Genomic DNA, 27,561 nt, shown 5'->3' with positions numbered 1-27,561 from the left:
TGGCTGGAATTTAGTTTATGGCAGGTAGCATCAGGATCTTCATTTACTACAGTGATGCTAACAGGAGCATCTAGCTTGTCTTCTGAAAAAGTGATACTGCCTTCTCTCGGGGAAGATTTCAGTTGTAAAATGCTTCTATTTGAATGTTCTACAACAATATTATGACAGTCAGAGAATACTGAGGACCACTATATACACTTATTCAAAAGGAATTTTGAAGTTTTTGAAAATTTATAAAATAAAAAACAAAACATCTATTTCTAACTTGATTCAGAATATATTACAGGAATTAAAGATTAATCTCATCGCAAAGATTCCCACACTTAATTGGCCTACCTGCCCTTTCCTAAAAAGGCTCTCTAGAAATCTACCTTTTTTTTGTTTGTTTGTTTGTTCGTATTTTTGGGTCACACCTGGCTGAACTCAAGAGTTATTCCTGGGCCCGGAGAGATAGCCCAGCGGCATTTGCCTTGCAAGCAGCCGATCCAGGACCAAAGGTGGTTGGTTCGAATCCCGGTGTCCCATATGGTCCCCCGTGCCTGCCAGGAGCTATTTCTGAGCAGACAGCCAGGAGTAACCCCTGAGCAATGCCGGGTGTGGGCCCCCCCCCAAAAAAAAAGAAGAGTTATTCCTGGCTCAGTGCTCAGAAATCGCTCCTAGCAGGCACAGGGGACCATATGGGATGCAGGGATTCGAACCACTGTCCATCCTGGATTGACTGCGTGCAAAGCAGACACCCTACTGTTGTGCTATTTCTCCGGCCCCTAGAAGTCTACCTTCTTTAAGCAAACAAACAGAAATCACTCTTCAACCTAACTGTATCCAAGACTACTGCAGTTCAGCCCCCTTGGACAGTCCTACCACTGGATTCAAGGGAGACTAGATGATCTCTAAGGTCATGAGAACATGGAATTGATAATCATCATATATTAAACTTCCAGTAATGAAAATTGAATGGAAGTGTTCCTCTCTTCTACCAAACCAAATAATAACCCTACTGGGAAGCTTTATCATTGCAGTGAGTAGACTGAGGAAAAAAAAGCTCTTTACCTTAAGCTCTGCCACAGTAGCCTATGCTGTAATGCTTTTTTCTCACCCTCTTAAAAAACATAATGCCTGGTCTAATTTTAAAAATTATTAGGCACTATGGTTTAAAAAACTGGTAATAGGAGGACTCCCTAATTAAAGCATTTCTGAGCTACACCCTTCGATAGTGTCTACTTGACTTATCATGTAGTACATACTGGGTACTACTCTCCACCAACATCCCACCACCCATCATAAGCTTCCTACAAATAAGTAGATCTTAGTTTGTGTTGCTTACACCTCCTATACTGTTTTTTATATACCATATAGGAAAGAGCTCATTCTGTGTCTGTTCCATTCCTTCTAACTTCACTCAGCAGCATATTCTCCAGAAACACTCATAATTGCATGCACATTTCATCCACTTCATTTATGCACAACAGTTTCTTTATAGAGACATCTGTTCTAAGACACTTTTTTGCAATTTTGGTTATTGTGGATACTACTTCAATAAAATAAGAGTGCACATCTTCTGAATTGAACTTTTGGGCTTTGAGAGAGATGTCCCAAGTTGAAATTTCTGGCTCATATGGAAACTCAATTCCTACTTTGAGATATTGTTTTCCAAAGAGGTTGGGTCAATAGACAACCCTACCAGCATTGCGTGAAGGGCCCTTTTACCCATACCACACAAAAACTGGCTGTTTTTCTCCTTTGTGATGTATGCCAGAAATCACTGTATGATATGACATCTAATAAGTTGTTCTGAATTGCACTCCCCTAATAACAGAAATGACACTAAAGAGGATGTTTTTGTTCACCAGACAGCTATTAAGAGAAACAATGCCAGGAAGTTTTTGTGCAGCATTGGAGATGGGGAGACTGTGGAGTTTGACACTGTGAAAAGAGAGAAAGGTGCAGAAGCTGCTAACTGGGCCAGAGGTGAAAGGTAGCTAGCTGCTTTGCTCCCAAAGTAAATTCTGCTGATTCAACCAGCTGAAGCCCTCTCAGGTGAGACAAAACTGGGCAGTGAAAGGGAGCAAGCTGAAGACTCAGAACAGCATCCTACCAGTGTTCACCATCCTTCAGCTGAAGGCACTTTGTGAGAGCCTGTGGCCCCTCAGCCAGCTGCAGCCTATGGAAGGCACTTATCAACCATAGATGTGTAAATGTATGTCTGGCCATTGGTCTTTTGTTCTAAATACTTAAGCTGTGCAATTATGCTATTTATTATTTCATAATGGATACCTGAACTGCAACTGACTTCCTGCTTAGCACCACTGTTGCTTTGCTTGTTATGTTTTGGCTGCTTGGATCCTCATGCTCATTTGTTTCATGGAATCTTTTGATTTCCTCTCTGATCCACTACTTGTAAAGTAGGAAGATGTTTAATTTCTAAGCATTTCCATTTGTCCTTCATTACTGTTTGTAATTAATTTCTATTTTCAATGCATCACAATCTGAGAGGATAATTATTTCTATACTCTTGAGTTCATAGAAGTATGTTTTCTGGATAATGTTCCCTGTGTGCTGGGAGAAGAATGTGTATGAAAAATTTTAGGGGAATGAACAGCTTCTATAAGTGTGTGCTGAAACCATCTCTTCTATTTCTCCCTTCAATATATATATACATATATTTATGTGCTGTGGGCAGCTGCAGAGGCCATTAATAATGAAACAGCTTTATATGTTTTCACAAATTGACTACTCATTTTTTTTGTCTTGTGTCCTCAAAAGACAAACCTGCATCCTGATTTTTTGTCCCCTTCATCAACCCCATGGAAATATTAATTTAAATATGAACATCAACACAAATATAGATCTTCTGAATTTCACAGATCACATAAATTTAAATGGAAGTAAACAATACTTCTTTTAGTCCACTAGTGGAACATCAAGCAATACAAGGAAGACCAAGAAGGCTGACTGCCACATATTGTTTTACTCATTTTCTTAACTGTTTTCCCCTACACAGCAACTCCTAGTCACCATTCAGCCTCCCTTTTATTTTGGGGGGGCACACTTGATGAAATGGTTCTAGGGGTTATTCCTGGATCTAATTTTAGGAATCACTCCTAGTGGTGCTCAGGCAATCCTTTGGGGTGCCAGGAATTGAACCCAAATCGACTGTGTGCAAGGCAAATGCCCTCCCTGCTGCATTATGGCTCTGGGCCTCTCAGCTTCTCTACATCAGGATGGTTTTTTTGTTTGTTTTGTTTTGTTTTTGGTTTTTGGGTCACACTCAGCAGTACTCAGGGGTTACTCCTGGCTCTATGCTCAGAAATTGCTCCTGGCATGCCCAGGGGACCATATGGGATGCTGGGATTCGAACCACTGACCTGCATGAAAGGCAAATGCCTTATCTCCATGCTATCTCTCCAGGCCCCATCAGGATGTTTTTGAACAAAAAGCAAATATGCCCATGTCTGGGGAGAATTAACTCTGTATTACATATTGTGAATTATTAATTACTATATTCCCTATATTTAATGTAAGATATGAATGAGAATTTTCCTTAAAAAAGATGGAAGGAGAATATACTTAACCAAGCTGCCTGGGAAATTTTTGATGGATACATCTCCTAGGCTGACCCTTCCGTAGTTCAAAATAAGCTGAGATTGGGGAAAATAGTAGAAAAATGAAAACACAGCAAGAAAGAGATTCATGTCTATCTACTCTTCAACCTATTTCAAAAGATTGCTGTTCTCTAGGTTAGTATTATCAAGATATAAACAGTATAATCCAAAGTCACACTAAGCCAACACTGTAAGTTGCAATTATAATAAAAAGTATTTAAAATAATATGCATAAACTAAATATATTCAACTAAGACTCTAATAGTAAAAAAAAATATGCTCAAGTGTAGGGCCGGTGCAATAGTACCAGTAGGGCATTTGTCTTACATGCAGTTGACCCAGGTTCTATCCCTGAGATTCCATATGGTTCCAGGAGTAATGTCTGAATACCACTGGTTATGGCCCCACAAAATAGAAAAACTAAAACAAACAAAAATATCTTCCAAAGGATTAGGTTGGAGTGATGGGAGGAAACCTGCCTGGGTTTTTGTGAAGGGAAGTTGATATTGGTAGTAGTATTGATGCTAAACCCCAACTAATAATAACTTTGTAAATTACAATTCTTTAATCGTTGTGATTTTTTTTAATAGGACATATATAAGGGCTAGAGCGTTAGTACTTGCATGTGACTGACTGGGGTTCGATCCCCATATGGTCCCCATAGCCTGTAAGTAGTGAATGTGATTTCTGAAGGTAGAACCAGCAGTAACCCCTAAGCAGTGTAGAGTGAGGCTCCAAACTAAAACGAAGAAACAAGAAAAGGACATATATATAATCTCATATGTCAGGTCTACAAGAAAAGGAATATACAAAGTTAAAAGAGCTCAGACCAAAATGACCAAATGGGGGACCAAATGGGACACGGGGGATCGAGCCCAGGTCCATCCTGGGCAGCTGGTGTAAGGCAAACAAACGCCCTACCGCTGTGCTATGCTCTGGCCCCTGTGTCCTGTGTCCCATTTTCCTGTGTCCTGCCTAATACCAGTTTTCCTTCATCCTTCCATTTATTTTTTATCTGTAGCCCCTTGAAATATTCTTGAGGTTCACTAAGGCCTTGTGGCCCCCAGTTAATAAATCACAGGTATAGAAGGTTAAGAATATGCAAAGAAAGAAAGAAAGAAAGAAAGAAAGGAAAAAAAAAGAATATGCAAAGAACAGAAAATAAAAGTGCATTGGTCCTAGCAGAAAAAAAATTTTCTTTCAGTTTATATGTGCATATTTTGTATGAAAAATATTTCAATTTTTTTTGGCAGGGGTTGGGGATAACATCATGCAGTGCTTAAGGCTCTGTACTCACCAGGAGATGCTGGGGGAAGTAGCAGGAATCAAAGGAACTCTCGGGTACTCCACCGCTTTGATCTATCTCCTCTATTTTAATTTTTATATAGAAATTTGACTCTACACACCAAGTGAGCTAGCCAGAAAACTTTAAAATATATTGCTTACCAGTATAAAAAGAGAATCATTGCTTAAATGTGAATTATTTAATTTGGTCTTTATGAAAATCCGTTAGACAATACTAGGACTGTTTTAGTTTGAGGGGATGGTTTTACTTCATTTGGTGCAGGGCTTGAATGGTCTTTCCTAAATCATGATACCTGAAGATGTTGAGAATCAAAAGTATGATCCTCATGTGGAAAGCACATTCTTCAGTCCTTGAGCCATCTCCCATAGAACCAGGACTTAACTGAAGTGACTAAATTTTAGTGATATCCAATATACTATGAAATCTAAATTTACTTATTTAAACAATAACAATCGATATGATTAACTTTTAAAAAGTAAGGTTTTAAGGCAAATATGTAAGATAAATTATATAACCAGCGTTGTGTCTGTAACTCAAATTCTTTCTGTATAATGAAATATTCACAAAACTGTTGAAAACTTTTTTTTTTTTTTTTTTTTGGTTTTTCGGCCCACACCCGTTTGATGTTCAGGGCTCACTCCTGGCTAAGTGCTCAGAAATTGCCCCTGGCTTGGGGGGGACCATATGAGACGCCAGGGATCGAACCGCAGTTCTTCCTTGGCTAGGGCTTGCAAGGCAGACACCTTATCCCTAGCGCCACCTCGCTGGCCCCAAAACTTTTTTTTTTAAATATTTAGTTTGGGGGCCACACCTGAGGTGTTCCTGCCTCCATACTGATGGATCACTCTTGGCAGTGCTGGGTAACCTTATGGTGGTGCTAAGGAACCACTGAGATATTATCAAGGTCAACCTCAGCAAGCTCCATTACTCCTGTATTATCTCTCTGGTCCTTGGTGCAAGTTTTAAAGAATTTAATGTATCTAGTTTTGATCATTAAGTAGACATCATTGTGATTAAAGTAAAATAATTATTACTGTGATTTTCCTAGATCCAACTATCATATTCAATACATTACATAAAAATTTAAATGTTTAAAATGTGTGAATCAAAAACTTACTAGATTTAAAAGCAAAGTGTAGGAACTGGGCAAATATAGCATAGCGCAGGATTTGGGGGAGAAGGTTGTCAGAGATTTGGTTCTGATAAATCAGAAATTAAAGAAAAGAGCTCTGCTTAACTGGAAAGTAAACACAAACCATATCATCTTTCATCTATATGTATATATATACAGATATATATATATAATTTATTTTTTAAGTTTTGTGGCCACCCAGGCAGTGCTCAGGTATCACGACTGAAGAGGCTCAGGGGTACATCTCTTCCTAAGGAACTCTCAGACAGGTTCTTGCTTGTTAGTAAAAAACAAAACAAAACCAAACAAAAAACAACCTAGTCAATTCCAGCCAACTTAGTTCTGCAACTTATCAAGGGAAGAGTTCTCTTACAGGAGAACTGAGAACTGAGAAACTCACCCGTGAGACTCCCTTGATATTGCCCCAGAGTCTCCTCCACAGTAGTGTTTTCTGGGGACTTCGCCATGCACAGAGGAGAAAAAGGAAAGCCACAGAAAGAAAGCCTCTGTATTACCCTTCCAGAACAGGGACGCCTCAAGTCCTGCAAGGCAATTACTCCAACTGGGAGAGGAAGCTCTGACGGAACTAGCTGGGACTCCTGAACCCTGGGAGTTGTAGTTCGCAGTATTAGGGACTAAAGTCTCCAGAAGCCTGAGCGACCAATGGGAAACTACAATTCCCAGTAAGCACCACGCCTCAGGAGCCTGATGTGGTTCGTTGGCGTACTCTGTTGCAGGGAGACCGCTCAGAGACACCGCCTTGTTCTGAACCCCTCCATCACTTCCGTCTGTTTGGACCACCACACGGACCCGAAAAAGAATTACTGATGTAGGGATGTACTCTTCTAAGTCGGCTAGTATTGCAATTATCGTCGGGTCTGGTCAAAAATAATAATAATAAAAAACTCAAATGATTTTTTTTTCTGAACTCCTCAGCCTTGATATGTCCAAGTAACCAACCAGTACATAAAGAAAAAAACCCTTAAATTTCCCAAATCCCATGGAGATGAATGAAAACTACAAACTAATTGGCGCTCTGGCCACTGGGAACTGTAGTCCTCATTGATTTGGGCCTCAAGCTATTGCCCGGATTCTTTGGTTATTTATTTATTTATTTATTTATTTATTTATTTAGGGTTTTCAGTTTTTGGGTCACACCCGGCAGCGCTCAATTAGGGGTTCCTCCTGGTTCCACACTCAGAAATCGCTCCAGGCAATCTCAGGGGACCTTATAGGGATGCCGGGATTCGAACCCCCGTCCTTCTGCATGCAAGGCAAACGCCTTACTTCCTTGCTATCTTTCGGGGGCCTCAGCTGGTCTTTGGGCGACGCCTGCGTAGCTGGAAAACTCGGAGAGTGAGACCCTCCCGCACCCCCCCCCCCTCCCGCAACACAACCTCTTTTCATTGTCTGTATCTGGCGCTTGCGCAGTAGTGTCCAGCTCGGCCCGGGGCAGGAGGAGGGGTCGGGCCGGGCTTTCTGGCTCTGGCACCGGCGCCTGCGCACTGGGCGGCTGCTCTGGGCCGTTACCGCTAAGTGTGTGGGGCGTGTGTGTGCAAATCGCGTTGAAACCTAGCGGATCAGAGGGTCCGGGAGACTGATCGGAGCGGCGAGACGGAGTTCTAGGGCTTGACAGCGCGCGGAGGAGATTCCAGGGACACGACGCCGCTACCCGACTCCCCCAAATCCCGTCGGTTCCCTCTCAGCTCTGAGGGGTAAGCGGGGCGCCGAGGGAGGCGCTTGGGGGTGGCGCTGCCTCGCTGCTGCTGGCTTTCCGTAGCCTGGGGCTCAGATTTGCAGCCGGGGGGGCGGGGGGGGATCCGGGCAAGGCGAGGCTAAACTAGGGCGGTGGTGGCGGCGGCCAAGTAGTGCCTCCCGGATGCTTGGCGCGGTGCCACCGTCCCCCGTGGCACTGGACGGGGAACTGAGGCCGGCGCCCCTCCCAATGACCCCCCCCCCCCAAATCCCTCATCCCTGACCCCGCCCGGCCGCCCTGTGACCTCCCGATTTCCCTTAGCTGCCCCGCCGCCATCTCCTCCCCACCCCCTAATTGTGCAAGTGTGTGGGGTCGATTGTCAGCTGCTCGGGCTTTTGTGCCGCCCTCCGGGCTGAGCTGTCCGGACCCGAATGGCTGCGCGGCTACTGGAGAAGGAATTTTCTATTTTTTTTTTCTATTGCAGCTAACGGTGCTGATGACCCTTTTTGCATGGTTGTCTGGGGGGGTCTGAGGCGGTTTGGTGGAGTCAGGAGGAAAGGCCTTTTTTTTGGGGGGGGATGCAATACATTTAAGGGCGTGGAAGATGGTGTCACTCACATTACCCAGCTTGGGGAATGACTGCACCCGAGGAACGATCCGGGTGGGGTGGGCCCCGGGATGTGAGCGTAGTAGCTTCCTGTGGGGTTTCATTGTCCCCAATGTGCAAATGGAGAGGGTTGGTTGGGGAGATGGTTTCTTGCATTTGGTGCCAAGGAAACTTGGGCCTAACACTGGACAGAAAGACTTGGGTGTTTTCATCCTCAGTCATGGCTTCTTTGGGTTTTATTTTTGGTGTTTTGGTTAAGATTTTTTTTTTTAATAAAAAGAATGGAACCTTCCGAAAGAAATGGAGAGTGCATGCATGTTCAGAGTTTGATGTGGTCAGTGGAAGAACTAGATGATGAAGAATGTACCAGGATGGCCCTGACACGGAAGCTGTTGGGAGGCAGGGAAATGAGCCAGCAGAATGTTTTCAATTGGGTGGGTGATGCATTAATAGCCTTAAAGGAACAGAGTAGGATGCATCTTTTGTGTTGTTGTTTTTTTATTTAGGCAGCCAAAACAAAGACGATGCTCGGTACGTTTCTGTTTCAATTTTGAATGCATTTTTAAATGAAAATTTAGATCATGTTTAAGCAGGATCGAAAATGGTCTTTTAAGCAAACGATATCTTTTAAGAATACAATGGTCACAAAGCTTTGATGGCAGGGATAAAGGAACAGGTGGGGAAAATAATGTGCTAGGATAGTTACATCATGAAGACACTATCTAGATCTTCACGGATTTTAACCCTTTGGGTAAAATCTAGCTACTTTGCCCCAGAGATTTAGGAATTTAGCTTTGGAAATATCTCGTCGCTAATTACTATCCATTTTTATTTTTCCGCCACTTTTTCAAAGGACTTAATTCTTTGTAGGTACTATTTAATTTTGTTGTTATAAAGTGAAGAGCAAGTACAACTTAACACATGGAGAAAGACGGGAAAAATTGGAAAGTTTTGGGACTTATCTGCCCCAAACAAATCGTGAATGAAAGGCAGGAGCAAGTAAAACCAATTACTATCAAATGTAATTTCCCCCACTCTATCTGCTAGAGCGTCTAGACTATAAACATCTATGGAAAATTTCACTGTATACAGTAGAGTTCTGAGACAGTAAAGTTCACTGGCACTTAAACTAGTTTTCCTCTTTCTTTTTTATTTTATTTTTTGTTTTTTTTGGGGGGGGGGGCCACATCCGTTTGATGCTCAGAAATTGACCCTACCTTGGGGGACCACAGGGGACGCCGGGGTATCGAACCACGGTCATTCCTTGGCTAGCGCTTGCAAGGCAGACACCTTACCTCTAGGTGCCACCTCGCCGGCCCCTCCTCTTTCTTTTTAAAATTAACTAATCTATTAATTGATTGGTTTTTGGGCCACACCTGGCGATGCTCATGGGATACTCCTGGCTCTGTGCTCAGAAATCGCTCCTGGCAATCTCAGGGGACCTTGTGGGATGCCAGGAATTGAACTTGGTTTGTCCCCGGTTGACCACATACAAGACAAATGCCCTATGCTATCTCTCCAGCTGTAGTTTACCTCTTTCTGATGAAAAATGTAATTCTAGTTAAATAGAGCTTTAATTTTATAAATTAGCTTACAGACATTGACATAGACAAAGATGCCCTGTTGGAATGTTTTTCCTGTCACTTGTTATTAACCATGCCTCTTATAGTCAGTAGTATTTTATAGTATGATTAACTATAAATTATGTTAAAGATAAAATTACTGAGATAGGATAAGGGATAAAACACACTTGCCTTGCATGCAGTGAACCTGAGTTTAATCCCTGGCATACCATTTCATCCCCTGAATCCCATCAGTAAGGTCCCTGACCAAAGAGCCAGGAATAATTCCTGAGCACCTCAGGGCTGTGACCCCCCCCCCAATAAATAACTTTACTATATAATAAGAACTTTAGAACTTAATTTTCTTTGATTAATAAGTTATTTTCAACTTAAATAGCAATTTTCCCTTTGTTGTGATTTTTGTTTTTATTTTTTGCTTGTTTGGGTTTTGGACCACACCCGGCAGCACTTAGGGCTTACTCTTGGCTCTGCGCTCAGAAATTACTCGGACCATATGGGATGCCAGAGATTGAACCCAGGTCAGTTATATGCACGGCAAACACCCTACCCCTATGCTATCATTCTGGCCCAAGATACTGTGCTCAGAGGTTGCTCCTGACTCTGCTCATGATTGCTCTAGAGGGTGTTGAGAGGATCATATGTGGTGCCAGGGATCATCAAACACATGCGAGGGCCAGTGCCTTCTACCATATATATTAGTTCTCTGGCTCCAGGAATTTATCTAAAGAAAAAAGTACATTTTGAAATGTTTATCAGTGAACTTTATGCTTTTTGTTCAGATGGTTTTTACAAATGATGCATTTTTGTTGACTTTAAATTTTATTTTTGGACCACTCCTGCAAGTTAGGTGGTATATGATTGTGTGGTACAAGGGATCAAACTGAGCCTCCTGCATGAAAAACTGCAATCTATATATGGCATGTAGAATTACATTAAATCAACCATATTGGTGGAGGGTAAAGTTTGTAGCCATATGCTACAGGGCTGTTCAAATGGGTTGTATGTCCTGTCCTAAATCAGTTGGGCTCTAAACCAAATTTACTGGTCAGTTTTATGGCATTCTATAAGAAGTTATTTTAGTTCCCTTTTTAGAGAAGTTAAACTTGGGACTGAGATAAAGTACATGAGTCAGGAGCTTGGACTGACCTGGTTTGATTTCTTCTTTCTTTTTCTTTTTTTCTTTTCTTTCTTTCTTCTTTCTTTTCTCTTCTTTCTTTTCACTCTTTTTTCTTTTCTTTCTTTCTTTCTTTCTTTCTTTCTTTATTCTTTCTTTCTTTTCTTTTCTTTCTTTCTTCTTTTCTTTTCTTATCTTTCTTTCTTCTTTCTTTCTTTCTTTCTATTCTTTCTTTCTTTTCTTTCTTTCTTTCTTTCTTTCTTTCTTTCTTTCTTTCCTTTCTTTTCTTTCTTCTTTCTTTCTTTCCTTCCTTCCTTCCTTCTTCCTTCCTTCCTTCCTTCCTTCCTTCCTTCCTTCCTTCCTTCCTTCCTTCCTTCCTTCCTGTCCTTCCTTCCTTCCTTCCTTCCTTCCTCCTCCTTCCTCCCTCCCCCTCCCTCCCTCCCTCCTCCCTCCCATCCCTCCCTCCTCCTTCCTTTTCTTTTTTTTTTTTTTTTTGGTTATTGGGTGACACCCAGCAGCACTCAGGGGTTACTCCTGACTCTACACTCAGAAATCGCCCCTGGCAGGCTGGGGGACCTTATGGGATGCCGGGAATCCAACCAGGTCCCTCCCGGGTCAGCCACGGGCAAAGCAAACGCCCTAACCACTGTGCTATCTCTTTAACCCCTGGGTTTGTTTTCTTTCTTTTAGTTTAGTTTTGTTTTGTCATGTTTTTCAGCCACACCAGTGATGCTCAGGGGTTACTCCTGGCTATGAGCTCAGAAATCGCTCCTGGCTATGGATGGGACCATATGGGACTCAGGGGATCCTAGGCTAGCACGTGCAAGGCTGACACCTTACTGCTGATGTCACCTCTCTGGCCTCCTGGGTTTGTATTCTAACAACACATACAGTCCCAGAGCCCTACTCCAAGTGATCCGTGAGCACAGAGCCAGGAGTAAGTCTTGAACACTGCTGGGTGTGTTTTTATAAATTTCTTTTGGGGGGAGATTAGGTACACTTGGTGGTACTCAAGTGCTACTTCTGGCTCTGTTCTTCCAGCAGTGTTTAAGAGTTCATGAAGTGTCAAGCAGTAAATCTGGGCCTTTTTTTTGTTTTTTTTTTTTTGGGCCACACCCGGTGATGCTCAGGGGTTACTCCTGCTATGTGCTCAGAAGTTTGCTCCTGGCTTGGGGGACCATATGGGACACCAGGGGGATCAAACCACAGTCCATCCAAGGCTAGCGCAGGCAAGGCAGGCACCTTACCTCTAGCGCCACTGCCCCCGGCCCCCAAATCTGGGCCTTCTTTATGCAAAGTTTTGTGTCCAGCCTTTTGAATATCTCACTGACCCCTCTAAAAGTACTTTGTGTGAAAATATATGACCATATGATGTGTTTCTGTCATAGTGTTACATTTTCACATATAATTATCTTTTTTTATATGTATGCATATATTGAGTTGTTTTAAATATTTTGTGTTGAGGACAGATTGATAGTGGAGGAAGCACTGGCCTTGCTTGTGGCCATCCCAGCCCCAGCTTCTCAGGAGGTCTCTCAAATACTGTCAGGAGTGATCCTGCATGGAGAACTAGGAGTAAGCCCCAGCATTGACAGGTCTCTCCCCCCATCCCAATAAAACTAATGATTTGTTTGCCCAAGTTATCACTTACTTACTTAAACAAAACTATCCTTGCATCTCATAGTAATTAAATATTACTCAATTAGTATCCAATACTGTGCATGTTTAAACATGTTGGTGAACATGTGTTTTGTTTCTGACTTTTGACCAAACCTGTAAGTGTTCCCAGACAACTCCCAGCTCAGTGCTCCTGGGTTACTCCTATCCAGTGCTCAGGAGGCCAGGTAGTGCTGGGGATCAAATTGACCTCCTGTATGCACTCAGTTGTTGAACTGACTCTGACTCTGTTTCTCCTCCCTCTCTCTCTCTCTCTCTCTCTCTCTTTCTCTCCCCGCTCTTTCTCTCCTCTCTCTCCCCCCTCTCTCTCCCCCCTGTTTCTCTCTTCTACTCTCCCCCCTCTCTCTCTCTCCTCCCTCTCTCTTCTCTCATCCTCTCTCTCCTCCTCCTCTTCTCTCTCCTCTCTCTCTCTCTCTCTCTCTCTCATCCAAAAGAGTCTTCTGAGTAGTTATTTCTGCTATTTTACTTTCATTGTATTTTTGTTATTGTTGTTGTTGTTCTTCTTCTTTTTGAGGGAAGGTTGGGCCTTACTAAGCAGTTCTCAGGACCTAGTCATAATAAGAAGGACTTAAGCAAGAGACCATGCTATGCCAGATATTTATTCTGGGCCTCCCACGTGCAAGTTGTGTGCTCCAGCACACATATTTTGAAAGATCTTCTCTACTCCAGTTTTTGCTGTTTTATTTTTATTATTGTTTGGTAGGAGCCACGTAGGAGTGTGTCAGGGTAGGGCCTCAAATACAGTTAGCATTTTTAGTCATATTCAGAAACTACTGTATTTTTTGCTCTATAAGATGTACCCAACCATAAGAAACACTTGACCATATTTTTTAGATGAGAAAAACAAGAATAAAATATTCTAGGGGCATCTGCCTTGCACTCACTAACCTAGGACGGACCTTCATTCGATACCCCAGCGTCCCATATGGTTCCCCAAGCCAGGAGAGATTTCTGAGTACAGAGCTATGAGTAACCCCTAATCATTGGGTGTGTCCAGAAAACCAAAAAAAAAAGTTCTAAAGCAAATAGTACTATACAAGACACTGTCAGTAGACGGGTGGCTGGGAATAACCAGCCTGCAAGGCTGAAGTATATTTACAATACTGGTCCACAACTAGTTAAACACATTATCTAACTTTTTTTTATATCAGAAAATTAAAAAAAATTTTTTTTGAAAACTTTTTTGTTAATATTAAAAAAGAAAAGAAAAAAGTTGCAGCAGCGATCAAATAGTCCAGGGGTGGCGAACAGGATTTTTGGCCCTCACTCAAAATGGCAAAATGCAATATGTGTTTAATATATTATTGTTAAAATTATATGCTTTTGTGTGAGTGTTTGTTTTGGCAGGTCACTGTGTGTGTGGCTCTCTGACTCTCACAGTTTAAAATTTTGACTCTTTGTGTCAAACTTGTCACCACCCCTGAAATAGTCTATATGTGGCTATGAAAGTGCATTAACCTGATTGCTGGTACTATGTGGTAGGTCTAAGCATTAAAGGGGGCATAACACAGATGGTTGCCAAGATGGTTTAGAATGTGCTCATTCCACTCCTCTGCCACATCAGGCTTCAGCTCCAGGTGGTATTCACTCTCAATACTACCCACAGACCATTTCCATTCCCTCCCCCATCTTTGTGGGGGTGAGGTTGGGCTGGAGGATCTTAGTGTATGAAACATATTGTGTCTTGCTCTGTGTCTAGAAATGATTCATGACAATGCTCAGTGGGAAGATACACAGTGCCAGAGTTTTAAACCAAGTATGTAATGGATAGGGCTGAGGGGGGGGGGGGGGGGGGGGGGGGGGGGGGGGGGCTAGCCACATGCAAGAGACTTGCTGTCTGTACTATCTCTCTAGCCCTATCCTGCTATTGTATATTCTAATTATTTCATTTAGTATAGTTATTTCTATACTTTAATTTATGTCATGATGCAGGGAATAGAACCTAAAAAGCATCACAACATCTGATATACTATGTTGCTAGCTAAATATCTATACATTAGCAGACTCTTTTGAAGAGTAATAGCAAACTAGCAATTATATATCATTGAATTAATTCTTGGTGTATAGATAATATGGATAGAACATGGACTGTTGATTTGTTTCAGTAAAAGAATTAATTTTTGTAAATTATTTTATTAAAGTGATGTAAAATTAACATAGTTTCTCGTGAGATATATTTTAAATTTATATATACAATTTTTTGAGAAAATTTGCTCAGCAATGAGTTGGCCAATTTGAATAATAGAAAAGAATAAGAAAACATTTGCTTGTGTTAGAATTGATTAAATTGGAAGGAGGGAGGGGGGCAATTGGAGATGAGAATTTGCACTGGTGAAGGGGGGTGTGGCTGTTTTATAGACTGAAACCCAACATACAATCAAGCTTGTAATCATTATGCTTAAATAAAGATTTTATATTTAAAAAGGAACCTGATTAAATTGGATAGATCAGTTTAATTTAAGTAGAGTTGCAACAGTACATTCTAATTTATTTTGGCCAAACGGAATGTCATAGTTATATATCCTAAAGACTTTTTTTTACTTTATTTAAAGAGAAATGCATCTCATAGTTGACATAGTTAACAATAATACATTTGTTGTCCTGATAAGTGAGAAGCAACATTACTAGAAAAAGAATAGACCCAAAAAAAAAAGAAAAAAGAAAAAGAATAGACAGAAAGAGGAAAAGAAAGAAATTTAAAAGCAAAGGAAGAAAAGATTAAAAAGTATGATAGAAAGCTACATTTGTGAAAATTATTGTATATTTCCAATGAAGTCATTAATACAAATGTTGGAAGGGTTTAATTAGTAAGCTCCTATTGTTCGCTGTCCATGGTGTGTTTCTACAAGGATGACAGTTGTCCAGAAATTTAAAGCACTATTACTTGACACTACAGCTTTTAGGGTTGTATTCTTAGCTGCCAGACCTCCTAGAAGGAGGAGGATGCAGGAAGAGGGTTCCTGTACTTGCTCCAAAAAGCCCTGGTTATATCAGCCCAAATACAGATATACCTGAAATTTGGTCAGCTTGTGTGCCCAAAGAGAATTTGTAGAGGGGTGATGATGAAACAGGACCACTGGCAAAATGGTGATTCATGGTTATGGATACAGCAGGCATGGCTTTGGTTGGAAGGGGTTTTGCCTGCCCTTTTCTCACAAGATGGCCACTGGCCATTTTTCTATAGGGTGGCCAGCATTTCCATGTTTTTTCACAGCTTGGTTTATATCTTGTTTGAGAAAAGAGTGAATATGTGGCGCTAACCCCATATGAACATGTGGGCGTGGTTCAGTCCTAAAGACTTTGATATCCAACAAAAAAAGTAGGAAGGAAACCAAGGAAATCAAGTAAAACTTTTAAGAAAACTGCAAACATTATATATAAACTAATATTATATTTGAGGATAAAAATAGAAAAGAATCCCAAGTATGTTGCTTACATTTGAAAAACAAAATAAACAGAACTAATTCTATCAATATGTCAATAATTAATGTTGTAAAAAATCTCACTTTGAATTTGATACAAAATAAGTGAATAATTACTACCATGCATTGAGCACCTCATAAATACTAGAGAATCAAGAACCAGAGAGGAGTCATGTGTTTACTTTTTGTGTAGATGGTGTGATCCATTTGACATTTTTTGTAAGCAATAACCAAAAGTTGGGACTATCTGAAGCACAATTAGAGAAGTGTCAGGGGGGCTTTTAGAAGTTAGAGTATATAATAGTAATTGTTGTTTCTTTTGACTAAATGATAAAATGCTTTCCACAGGACTCTTTTAAGAGTTTAAAGTTAAAAAAAAAACTCTTTTAGTTATTTCGTAATTGATTGGTTTTGGCGCACACGTGGTGATGCTCAGGGGTTACTCCTGGCTCTGTGCTCAGAAATCACTCCTGGCAAGCTTGGCGGACCATATGAGATGCCAGGAATCAAACTGGGTCTGTTCTGGGTTGGTGGCATACAAGGCAAATGCCTTACAACTGTGCTATCTCTCCGGCCCCTCCATTGATTTTTTTCAATTATTTAAATCAGCATCCTATATTCTCTAATGATTCATAAAATTTTAGAATTATCCTTAAGGTATTATTGATCCACATTCTTTAAACAAATGGACATAATGGCTCACCTGGCTTTTAAAATTGAACTTGTGGGGCCCAGAGAGGATAGCTTAGCTGGGCATTTGCTTTGCTTGGGGCCAACCCAGGAGGGAGGGACCCTGTTCAATTCCCGGCATCCCATATGGTCTCCCAGCCTGCCAGGGTGTGATTTCTGAGTGTAGAACCAGGATTTTTGAGCACTGCTGTTTGTGGCTCAAGATCCAATCAATCAATCAATAGATTAAGTTTAAAAAATAAATAAAATTGAACTTGTCTATGCCTCAGTATATAAATATCTGTTATTGGTTGCATTTGTTTCTTTAAGAGTCATTTTTTTTGGGCCAGAGTGGTGGCACAAGCTGTAGGGTGTCTGCCTTGCATGCACTAACCTAGGTCGGACCGCGGTTTGATCCCCTCGCATCCCATATGGTCCCCCAAACCAGGAGTGATTTCTGAGTGCATAGCCATGAGTAACCCCTGAGCATCACCACGTGTGCGCCCCCCAAAAAAAGTCAGATATTTTTTGGGTCACACCTGGCAGTGCTCAGGGGTTACTACTGGCTCTATGCTCAGATTTTTATCAATGGATTTGATACATATTTAATTTTCTGTGGTCTTACTATATTACAGTCCCTACAATTTTATGATTCATCTATCATTCATCTTGCACAACTTAGTCAGTTTTGTGCTTTTTTTCCTATTAATTTTCCCTTTATAAAATTTACTATTACTCTCTGATGCAGTGTAGTATTATCAGTACTCAACTCAAACCTTGTTTTTGTGTTTACAATATATGTTGTGTTAAATTATCAATGTCAATAATACATTTGGCTTCTTAAGAAAAGGAAGGGAAAAGTTATATTTGTGAAGTTAAAGGTTTTGTTTTTTGAGATTCTTCTTTTCTAAATTTCTAATATTAAGGTGATTTCTGCATTGTAGTTTTGATACTTACTTTATTTTATTTTACTTTTTGGGCCACACCCGGTGACGCTCAGGGGTTACTCCTGGCTCTGCATTCAGAAATCATTCCTGGCTTCATATAGCACACAGGGGGATCGAACTGCAGTTAATTTTAGATTAGTGCATGCAAGGAAAACACTTTACCATTTGCACCACCCTGTAAGTTTGATATTTTTTACTGTTTTGTTTTAGTGTTTTTAGTAAAAAACACTTATATTCTCATTTGTTTCTTGAAAATTTTGTCTTGAAACTACCAAAAGGCAATCCGCATAAACCTGCATCTATTTTTATGTTAAGATCTCTCTCATTCTTCTGACCTCAGAGATGGTATTTTAAAGTTATATTTATATTTAACCATTTTAAATAGAACCTTGAATATAGCCATGGCTATATTTATAGCCATAGCTAAAACTTGTTGACGTATTCTTGAATAATGATGCTATGTTACAAGAGATTAGCTTTCCTTTCTTACTTTCTACACTTATGAAAGTCAGCTGTCTTATGTCTTGCTATTGATAACCAGTGCAGATTTGTAACTAGAATAAATATTCCACAAATAAATGTAGTTGAGGTGTCATAAAGAAAAATTAAATTATTTGAAAATTATTTGTGTTAAGTGAAAAAATTCAAGCGTATTTTTATTACTAAAGGAGGTTGTGTGTATACTACAGTGGTGAAAAATTCATAATATGTAATGTCAAGTTAACATAGGTACCATAGAAAAGTAAATTAGACTAAATGAATAGATTTTGAGGCTATTAATACATTTTATGGTTATTTTGCATTAAGGGGCTCTATACTGGCACTCTATGCTCATGACTCTCTTGGCAGTGCATAGAGGATCATACAATGCCAGGGATGAAACCAGAGTTTTCCACATATTTTGGAGGTGCTCATCTCTTTGAACTATCCCTTTGGCTCTATTTTTTTAATTAGTTGGATTACATATTTGGTTTACCAGTGGTGCTCTGGATCACTCCTGGTAGTACTCCAAAGGGACCATCTATGTTTCAAGCAGGATTTGATGCCCAGATGAGCTACTGTTAAGTAAGTGCAAGCATCTTACTCTCTCCAAGTCACATTTATTTTAGTAGGCTACTTCTTTAAAGATTAGGTTAAGGAGTACACCTCTAAGAAAGAACGATCAGTAAGTCCTGTAGGTATCCACAGAGAACATTGATCCAGAGACAAGATATGAATGACTTTATTCTAAGAAAAAACAAGGCAACATTGGTTTGTAGATGTTAGTCTGAGAATTGGGTGTAAAATAGTTTTCTTCTATCCTATGATTGGGTCTTTATATTCTACAGGACCATGTTCCCTTGAAGTGCAGAGTTTTTATTAGTTTTTAAGTTGTGTCCATTTATCTATCTTTGCTTCAACATTGCTTGGTAGTGGTAGTTTCATCCTTGGAGATACCATTAGCTTCAATGTCATGGAGTGGTCTAATGATTTTTTCTATATATTTTATGGTTTCAGGTCTGATATCAAGTCTTTATTTTGATTTGAACTTTAGTGTGTAGCATTAAAGAGAGTTTTTGAGATCACATTTTTGCATGTAGTTGACCAGTTTTCCCCAACATCACTTGTTTAAGAGGGCTTTCCTTGCAGCATTTATATTTTTTTTGCTTTATCAAAGAATAAAATTGATCTTATACCTGAGGATTGAGTCACAGGTATATTCAAGTCTATTTCATTTCGATCCATCAAATGCTATTGCTTTATTTATGATACTTACTTTATTTAAGGATCATGCATGCAAAATAGTTCATGAGTTTAATTTCTTTTATAGAATGGTATACCATACTTTTCCCACCACCAGTACCCCAGTTTCCCATCCACCCCACCCACTCACCCACCTGTCCTGCCTCAGGGACAGCCACTTTACTTCTCTCTCTCTCTCTTTTTTTCCTTCTCTTTCTCTCCTCTTTCTCTCTTTCTCTCTCTCTCTCTACTCTGCTCTCTCTCTCTGTCTCTCTCCTTTTGACACCAGAAGTATTCACTGTTGGTAATGATGGACACCACACATAACATTTTATCCCCTTTCAACAGCCAATGCCTTTCTTGAGTGATCAGCCCCAATCATATTGGTAAAAATGAAACTGCAACGAGAAATAAAGAGGTACAGAAGATAATGAAATACATCCCTTGCTCATAATTTTGAAGGACTAACATCATTAAAATGGCCATACTTCCCAAAGCACAGTAAAGATTTAATGCATTTCCTATGTTATCCCCTTGATAACCTTTTTCTAGCCTTATTGGCAAGTACTTTCAACTACTCTATTGATTATAAGGTGCCAAGAATGGGCAACATTATCATGTGTCAGATTTAAAGGGAAATCTTTTAGTTTGTTACCATTGTTTCTTCCCATGTTTGCTATGCGTTTGTGATGAATTGCTTTGACTATACTTAGGAAAGTTTTTCTCAGTTTCTGTATTGTTGAAAGTTTTTATCGTGAATCCATGCTGGATCTTGTCGATACTTTCTATATATCGCTATAATAATTTTTCATTTATTGATATTGATTGTATTATTTTGATTTGACTAGCAAATGTTAAACCATTCTTGCATCCCTGTTATGAATCCTAATTGATCATGGTATATGATCTTTTTGATTAATTGTTTCATTCTCTTTGCTATATTTTATCAAAGATCTTTTGCATCTGTTGTTTCAAGAGTATATTGAAGTGTCTTTTTTATCGAGGTTCTTTCTACTTTCGGTGTTATGATGATGTTAGCTTCATAGACATAGTGGTGGAAGTGTTTGATTTACCAGGAAAAACCTGAAAATATTGACAGTAAGGTTCTCTTAAAAGCTTGAAAGGAGATTCACTAGTGATTCCATCTGGGCTTCGGTCTTTTGTTTTTGAAGCCTTTGTTTACCTTTCATTTTCTCAATAGTGATAGGGTCTGGTTTTGGTATCTTCTGGGGTAATATCTTGGTTCAGGCCTTGTAAGGCTATAGGTGTCCAGGAACTTATCAACATTTTTTTTATGTTCTTTTTTGAATAAAGATTCTCAAATAATGTCTGATTACCCTTTTGAATTTTTGTATGTCTGTTGTGATTCAATTCAGTTTATTAGGCTTCTCCTCATTTTTCTTGTCAGTCATGCTGATTTGTAGATCTTTATTTCAAAAACCAACTCTTGCTCTCATTGATCTTTTGGTTTCTCCTTCATTCATTTCTGCTCTAAGTTTTATTATTTCCCTCCAACTGCCTGCTTTTAGGCTCACTGTGTCATTTGACCAATTTCTTATACTGTGCCATTAGAGTAGGCTTTTTGGTACTTCCTAGGGTATGCTTGCAATGCTATAAATTTTCCTTTTAGTGCCGCTTTTGCTGTGTCTCAGAGATTCTAATAATTTATATCTTCATTCTCAATTTTTGCCAGGAATCTTTTAGTTCTTTTTTATTTCCTCTCTGACCCTACTGGGTTGTTTAGTAGTTAGCTCTTTAATTTTAGGTATTGAAGTTATTTCTTTATTTCTGTTTTTAATTCAGCGTTATTTTCAGTCATCATGGCCTGAGAGGATAACTATTTACAACATTATCCTCTTGATTTTTATGTGTGTGTTTGTGACCCAGAATCCTGTGGTCTATTCTTGGAGAACGTCCCATGTATATTGGGAGAAGAATGTTAGTATTTCACTTTCTGAAATGAGAAAACATTTATGAAGACCTATGAAGATTCTGTGAAGACTCTCTCCTCTCTTCCATACCTTCCTTCAAAGCCAGTATATCCATGTTTCAGTTTAACCCTATTGGATCAAGAAGTGCAGAGCACAGTTAGTCCCTCCAATTACTTCTGTGTTTTGATATTGATGTCTTTTTTTCAATTTTAGTCAGCAGTTTCTTTTAAGTATTTTGCTTGGCTCCCTCATTGGGTGCATAAGTTAGGAGTGTGATTTCTTTTGTGATATATAAACCCCATTTATTAACAATAAATGATTCTGTCTATCTCTATGAAGTCTAAGATTATTGTGGGCTACTCCATTATTTGTAAGAAAGTTGTTGTTTGAAGATTTTTCTTCAACTTTGAATTTATATCTCGTGCTTTCTCTGACTATTTAGATGTATTTTCTTGCAGGCAACAAAATAGTTGGACTCATTTTCTGATTCAGTTTTGCTATTCTTTGTCTCCGTGCATTTAGTCCATTATACTGAGAGAGGTTATTGCTCTAGAATTTTGTGCTTATTTTTGGTAGAAGTTTTGTATTTTTTGTGGTTTGTCTTATTTTAAGGTAGCCTTTCAGTTCTTTCTTTTAAAGTTTGTTTTGACTCCAAAAGGTTCCTGAGCTGTTGTTTATTTATGAAGCTGTGTATCCTCTCCTTCAAACCTGAATCAGTCTAGCTGGTGAACTATTTTTGTTAAGGACTTGATTTCATTGAATTTTACTCTATCTGATCATTGCTATCAGGCCTGAAAGCTCACTTGTGATAATTCTGTTGTAAATCTTATCGATGTTCCTTTGTAATATTTTAACTTTCTTGATCTTTCTGATTTTAGTATTCTCTTTAGGATTATCATCATTGTGGACTATCACTAGGACATGCATTGGGGAGCTTTTCTTTGAGTCTCTTTTAGCTTGCACTCTTAAAATATCCAGAATATGGGTGCATGCACTCTTTCTGCTCAGAATTTCTTGGGAAACAATTGACTGTTGTTTGTTCAGTTGTTGTTGTATTTTTTTTTTTTTGGCTTCTGGGACCCAAGTGATTCTTATGTTTATGTTAAATTAATTCCAAATTTCTATTGCCCTTTATTTGTTTATTCAAGCTCACAGATTCTGTCTTCAGCAGCTGTTACTCTGCTGTTGAGGCCTTCCAGTGCATTTTTCATCTCACTTAACGTATTTTCCTGTTATGTCATTTCTTTTTATAATTTTTTTCATTTTTCTACTCTCATATCCTCTTGAGTCTTATTGGCTGTCCATTCCATGGTTTTGTGTTTCTTGAACATTCTCATATTTCCTCCCTAAAGTCCATATCATATATGACTATATAGGAGGCTGATTCTATTTGTGTTTTCTGAACTATCATAATCTTTCACTAATCATGGGGTACTGTGTTGCTTTCCCACTGTGACCTTTGCAGTATGTTGTTTCCTGTATGTTGCTGTGGGGCTCATATTCTCTATATTAAATGCATTGCTACCAACCTAAGCTTAGCAGCCACTATTTTCTTGGGGCTCACTGATCTGGAATCAGAATGGCTCTTCTGTGTCACAAAGAGGATCCTGCTGAAGGTTTATATCTTCTCAGTGTCATCAGTCTGTAGCTGGATGTAGGTGATGCATGTTTGGGACTCGAATATATCAGGATTTTCTTTTTGGCCCTCTATTTCACTGTGAGATTTTAATGCCTAAAATTAATCTTTAATTAAAATTTATGTTATTAAATCCCACATGTCATGTGATTACAGCGCTTGTTTTATTTAATTTATTGGTTTTGGATATTTTTCCTACCCTGAGCTTCATCTTTGGGTCCACTTCATTTTGGGAATATTGTCAGAGGGATTTTTTTAGGACAAACAGTGGTGCCAGGGGATCACAATTAGACTGCCTGAATGCAGTACAATGCTTTCAGCCTTTTCATTTCTCTGTCTTAGATCGCCACTTAGTTTATAAGCTTTACTGCTGGATCTAATGGTAATTTAAGAAGGTGACATTTATCACCTTCTCTTTATTTTTTTGAGTTTTCATTCATTTTTGTTGTGAAAATTATGTATTCCTCCTATTGTTTATTCTTCTAGAAGCAGTAAACCTGGGGATTCTAAGAAAATCCTTGTTATTCATTAGTGCATTCAATAGCAGGTATGTGTGGGTAATCAGAGAGTAAGAAGTTCATTCTCTATAAAACCATCTGAGAGAAAGGTAGATCTTTGTCTTTACTTCTTTGGCTTTCATTTATTTTCTTTCCTTGTACTTTGCAACTCTGGTTGGGTTCAATTTGCTTTGCTTTCTTTGTCTTTTCTAAGTGTATTCACTGTGAAATTTCCCTGCAGTTTATTTCTAAAGTTGAGTCTACAACCCCCTTGTAAATTCAAAATTAGTGATCCCCCTGTTCATTGTTTCTATTATCCTCTCACATTTGTATTCCTTAGAATCATACAACTTAAGGATAGATATTTTTGGTATTTTATAAGGAAGCTATTTAATGTTCTTGAATAGTTAGATTGTAGAGATAAACTTTTTTAAAGTTTTTTGTTCCTCCTTGAACTTGACTGATGGCCTACTTGAAAAGATTATTCTTTGTTTGCTTCTTTCATTAAGCATGATATTTCATATAATTTCTTTTGGAGATGTAAGGTTTTATTTGATAGACTTATGATTCTTTAGGGAGAATCCTTATTAAAAGATGGCTATAAATTCCTTTTTTTTTCACCAATTTTTTTTTTTCTCTTAACATCAGTGTTCTGAGGTCACCAATTAAAAGACATAGGGGAAGCAGAGAGATACCATATAGGGGGTAAGGGCTCTTGCCTTGCACACAACTGCCAGTTTGATTCTGTCATTATATATGTCTCCTGAGCTCTACAAGGAATGATCCCAGAGCATACAGCCATATAGCATATAGTATACATACAGTATACCTAAGCAATGCCAGGTACACACAACAATAATAATAATAGCTGACCTACAAGCCACACAAAAGGGTCAGATGGATCAGAACCAAATCTTCTTGATATAGAAGATAACCTACTTGATAGAAGATAAAAACTGTATCAAGTGTTTCGGATCAGCCATAAGAGACATGCCAGGTCTTGGAATAGCTCAAAGTATTTGAGTGTATACTTTGCATGTAAGAACCCTATTATTTTTCCTTTGTTTTGTAGCATACCTGCTATACTTAGAGCTTACTCTTAGCTCTGTGCCAAGGGATCAGTCTTGGTTGTGTTTGTAGACCATAAAAGGGTGTGAGAATTGAACCCAGGCCAATCACATTCAGGCAATGGCCCTACCAACCATACTATCCAACCTTGGAATCCAATTTTGAACACCAACACTGCATGATCTCTTTGAATATCTCTGACAGAGACTGCTAAGCACTGCCAGGTGTGACTTAAAATACAAAAACCAAACCTGAAATGTTATGATGAATAATGGCTAAAATTAGGAATTGACTTAAAAATGTACATGCAAATTTTAGCCTTAAAACTGCTCTGATGGGGGCACAGCAGGTAGGGTATTTTTTTTTTTTTTGCATGCAGTGGAACTGGGTCAATCCCCAGCATCCCAGATGGTCCCCTGAGCCTGTCAGGAATGACTTTTGAGCATAGATCCAGGAGTAACCCCTTAGTACTACTGGGTGGGCCTTCCAAAATAAATAAAATAATAAATCAATATAAAACACCTGGTGGCTATACTCAAATCAGACAAAATAAAATTTATTTTAACATGTTTATAAGAGACACACAGATGGATGTAACTTGTAATGTTTAAGAAATTAGCTTATTAATTTGTTTGTACCAAATAAGCATCAACATATGTAAAGAAACTAATAGCAGGCTTAAAAGAAAAGTACTGAAAGAGGGCCAGAGAGATAGCATGGAGGTAGGGCATTTGCCTTGCATGCAGAATGATGGTGGTTCGAATCCTGGCATCCCATATGTTCCCCCCAGTCCCCCCGAGATTGCCAGGATCGATTTCTGAGCGTAGAGCCAGAGGTAACCTCTGAGTGGCTAGGGGGTGTGACCTAAAAACCAAAAAAAAAAAAAAGTACTGAAAGAATATAGTAAATAATAGGACATTTTAACATATTCACATGTTGAATCAATTAGTCAACCAATCAAAAAATAAGTTGGAAACAGTAGCCTTAATGAAAGAACTAGATTTAACAAAATGTATACACACACACACACAACCCCTAAAACCTATATTTAATGTTTTCCATGATAGACCACATGCTGGGAAAGAAATAATTGCCTATAAGTCAAGTAGATACAAATTATATCAAGTAGTTTATTGGATCAGTATTGCAATGGTTCAGAAGGAAATCAAGGGGGAAAGATAACTACACTAACAAATATCATGACAATGTTAATGAGTGAGAGAGAGAGAGAAGTAGAATGCCTGTCTTGAATATAGCAGGGGGTGGGGGAAGAGGGAGATAGGTGTCATGGTGGTGGGAAGGTTGCACTGGTGGAAGGGGATGTTCTTTTTATGACTGAAACTCTACTACATATCATGTTTGTAATCATGGTGTTTAAATAAAGATATATTTAAAAAAAAGAACTATGTAATCCCACCCTCTGATTAAAAAATAAATAAAAATTTTTTAAAAGGAGGAAAGATAGCTTGATTCAAACACGAATGAACTTAACCTACCAGAACCATGTAATTACCACTACTGATTTAAAATAAATAAATTAAATAATTAGAAAAAAGCAACTAAGTAAAACCAAAGTAGAAAAAAAAAATAATAAAATCTAGAATTGTACCCAGTAAGTCTAGAAACCAATATTTGCATAAGTTCAGCAAAACTGAAATCTATTTTTCAAAAGTATAAGAAAAAATCAACATGCAAAAGGCAATAACAAGAGAAAACGCTCCTTTTCTCTGCTGAGCCTGCTACATCCAAGGACTATAACCTCTTCAGGACCCATTCCTGTAAGATGTCCCCACCCAACGCACGTGGGGCCAATTGCTGCCGTGATTGGTACCCAAGACTTATAAACCACGAGCGGCCTTGCTCTCTACCCTTTCTCTGCTGAGCCTGCCTACATCCAAGGACTATAACCTCTTCAGGACCCACACCCGAAACGTGGCCACTCCGCTTTGCTTCGCTGCGCTTATCTTGTAACCCTGAATTCCATTTCTGCACATTTTAAGAAGCAATCTACAGCCTTGCCAATGGAGTAATTTTGCAGGTACACCCCCATATTTACAGAAATCAAGATGGCTCCTCTAATAATCTAAAAAGTAGGAAACAAATAGGTATCCTCTCAAGAAGTTTAGAGTAGAATAATGGAAAATGTTCAAGGAGCTCAAAAAAAAAAAAAAAAAGGCATCGATAAACTTGACTGGGAGCAAAATTAAGCATCAAGAAGATTTGTCAACTGAAATTAGAAATTTTCACACTGAACTAACAGATCAGAAAAACTGAGCTTACGGGACCCTTATTCCTAGCCTGAGGAGTGCTGGGAGGCTTGGTAGGCCCCCAGCCGTCCTTGTCTTTTTCCCCCTGACTCCAGGCCTTCTCTGGGTGCCAGCTCAGATGGCCAGAAGTGGGGTTCAGGTGGACTTTTAGGTGGTCCTCTGGTTCCCCCCTCCCTCCATACTCCAGGGGGGAGGTGCATGGGGAGGAGGGCGGTGCAGACATCTGGCTTCCGATTTCATCCTTGATTCTGGAGACCAGCTCTTGCCAGGTATAGGGTTTTTTCTCCCCTAGACTTCAGTCTTTCCCTGGGCACCGTCTAGGTGGACTCTATAGGGGTCAACAGGTTTTCCCCCCTAATCTCTCCCTACACTAAGGAGAATGTGCTCTGGGAGGAGGGCAGGCTGTCCTAGCACTGGTTTATATTGGGACAGTCAGTGGAAATTTTTTCTCTTTGTTTTCATATTGATATTATTGTGTGCATATATTCTATATATTCATAATATCCATCTTGTATTGGGACCTTGATACTGCCCTACAAAGCTCATTTCTAATATTTTACTGCCTCAGTACCAACCCTTACTTCCCCCCATCCTTCCAGGTAGGTGCAGCTAATGACATGAAATTCACCACATAGAATGATAAGTGCAGTTAGAGAAATAACTACACTGAAAACTATCATAACAA

General features: G+C 39.3%; 2 protein-coding genes across 2 annotated transcripts in view; one reads left to right on the top strand and one right to left on the bottom strand.

Annotated features, from left to right (window-relative positions):
• Positions 1–6,566, bottom strand: part of SDCCAG8 (SHH signaling and ciliogenesis regulator SDCCAG8) — a 103,028-nt gene extending 96,462 nt beyond the window's left edge. Inside the window, 2 exon segments of the mRNA XM_049777565.1 lie at positions 1–148; positions 6,441–6,566. The exon segment at positions 1–148 is cut by the window's left edge and continues 5 nt beyond it. Of these exon segments, the coding sequence (XP_049633522.1) occupies positions 1–148; positions 6,441–6,507 (215 nt within the window). The 5' untranslated portion in view covers positions 6,508–6,566.
• A 950-nt stretch (positions 6,567–7,516) lies between these two features.
• The window catches only part of CEP170 (centrosomal protein 170), a 140,351-nt gene continuing 120,306 nt past the window's right edge, over positions 7,517–27,561 (top strand). Inside the window, exon 1 of the mRNA XM_049776649.1 lies at positions 7,517–7,755. The gene's annotated coding sequence lies outside the window, so the exon portion shown is untranslated. The remainder of the gene's footprint in view (positions 7,756–27,561) is intronic.

Source organism: Suncus etruscus, chromosome 7 (genome assembly GCF_024139225.1).
Source record: "Suncus etruscus isolate mSunEtr1 chromosome 7, mSunEtr1.pri.cur, whole genome shotgun sequence".
NCBI classification, from domain to species: Eukaryota; Metazoa; Chordata; class Mammalia; order Eulipotyphla; family Soricidae; genus Suncus; species Suncus etruscus.
Note: the sequence above shows the minus strand (reverse complement) of the source record. Positions and strands in the feature narration are given on the sequence as shown.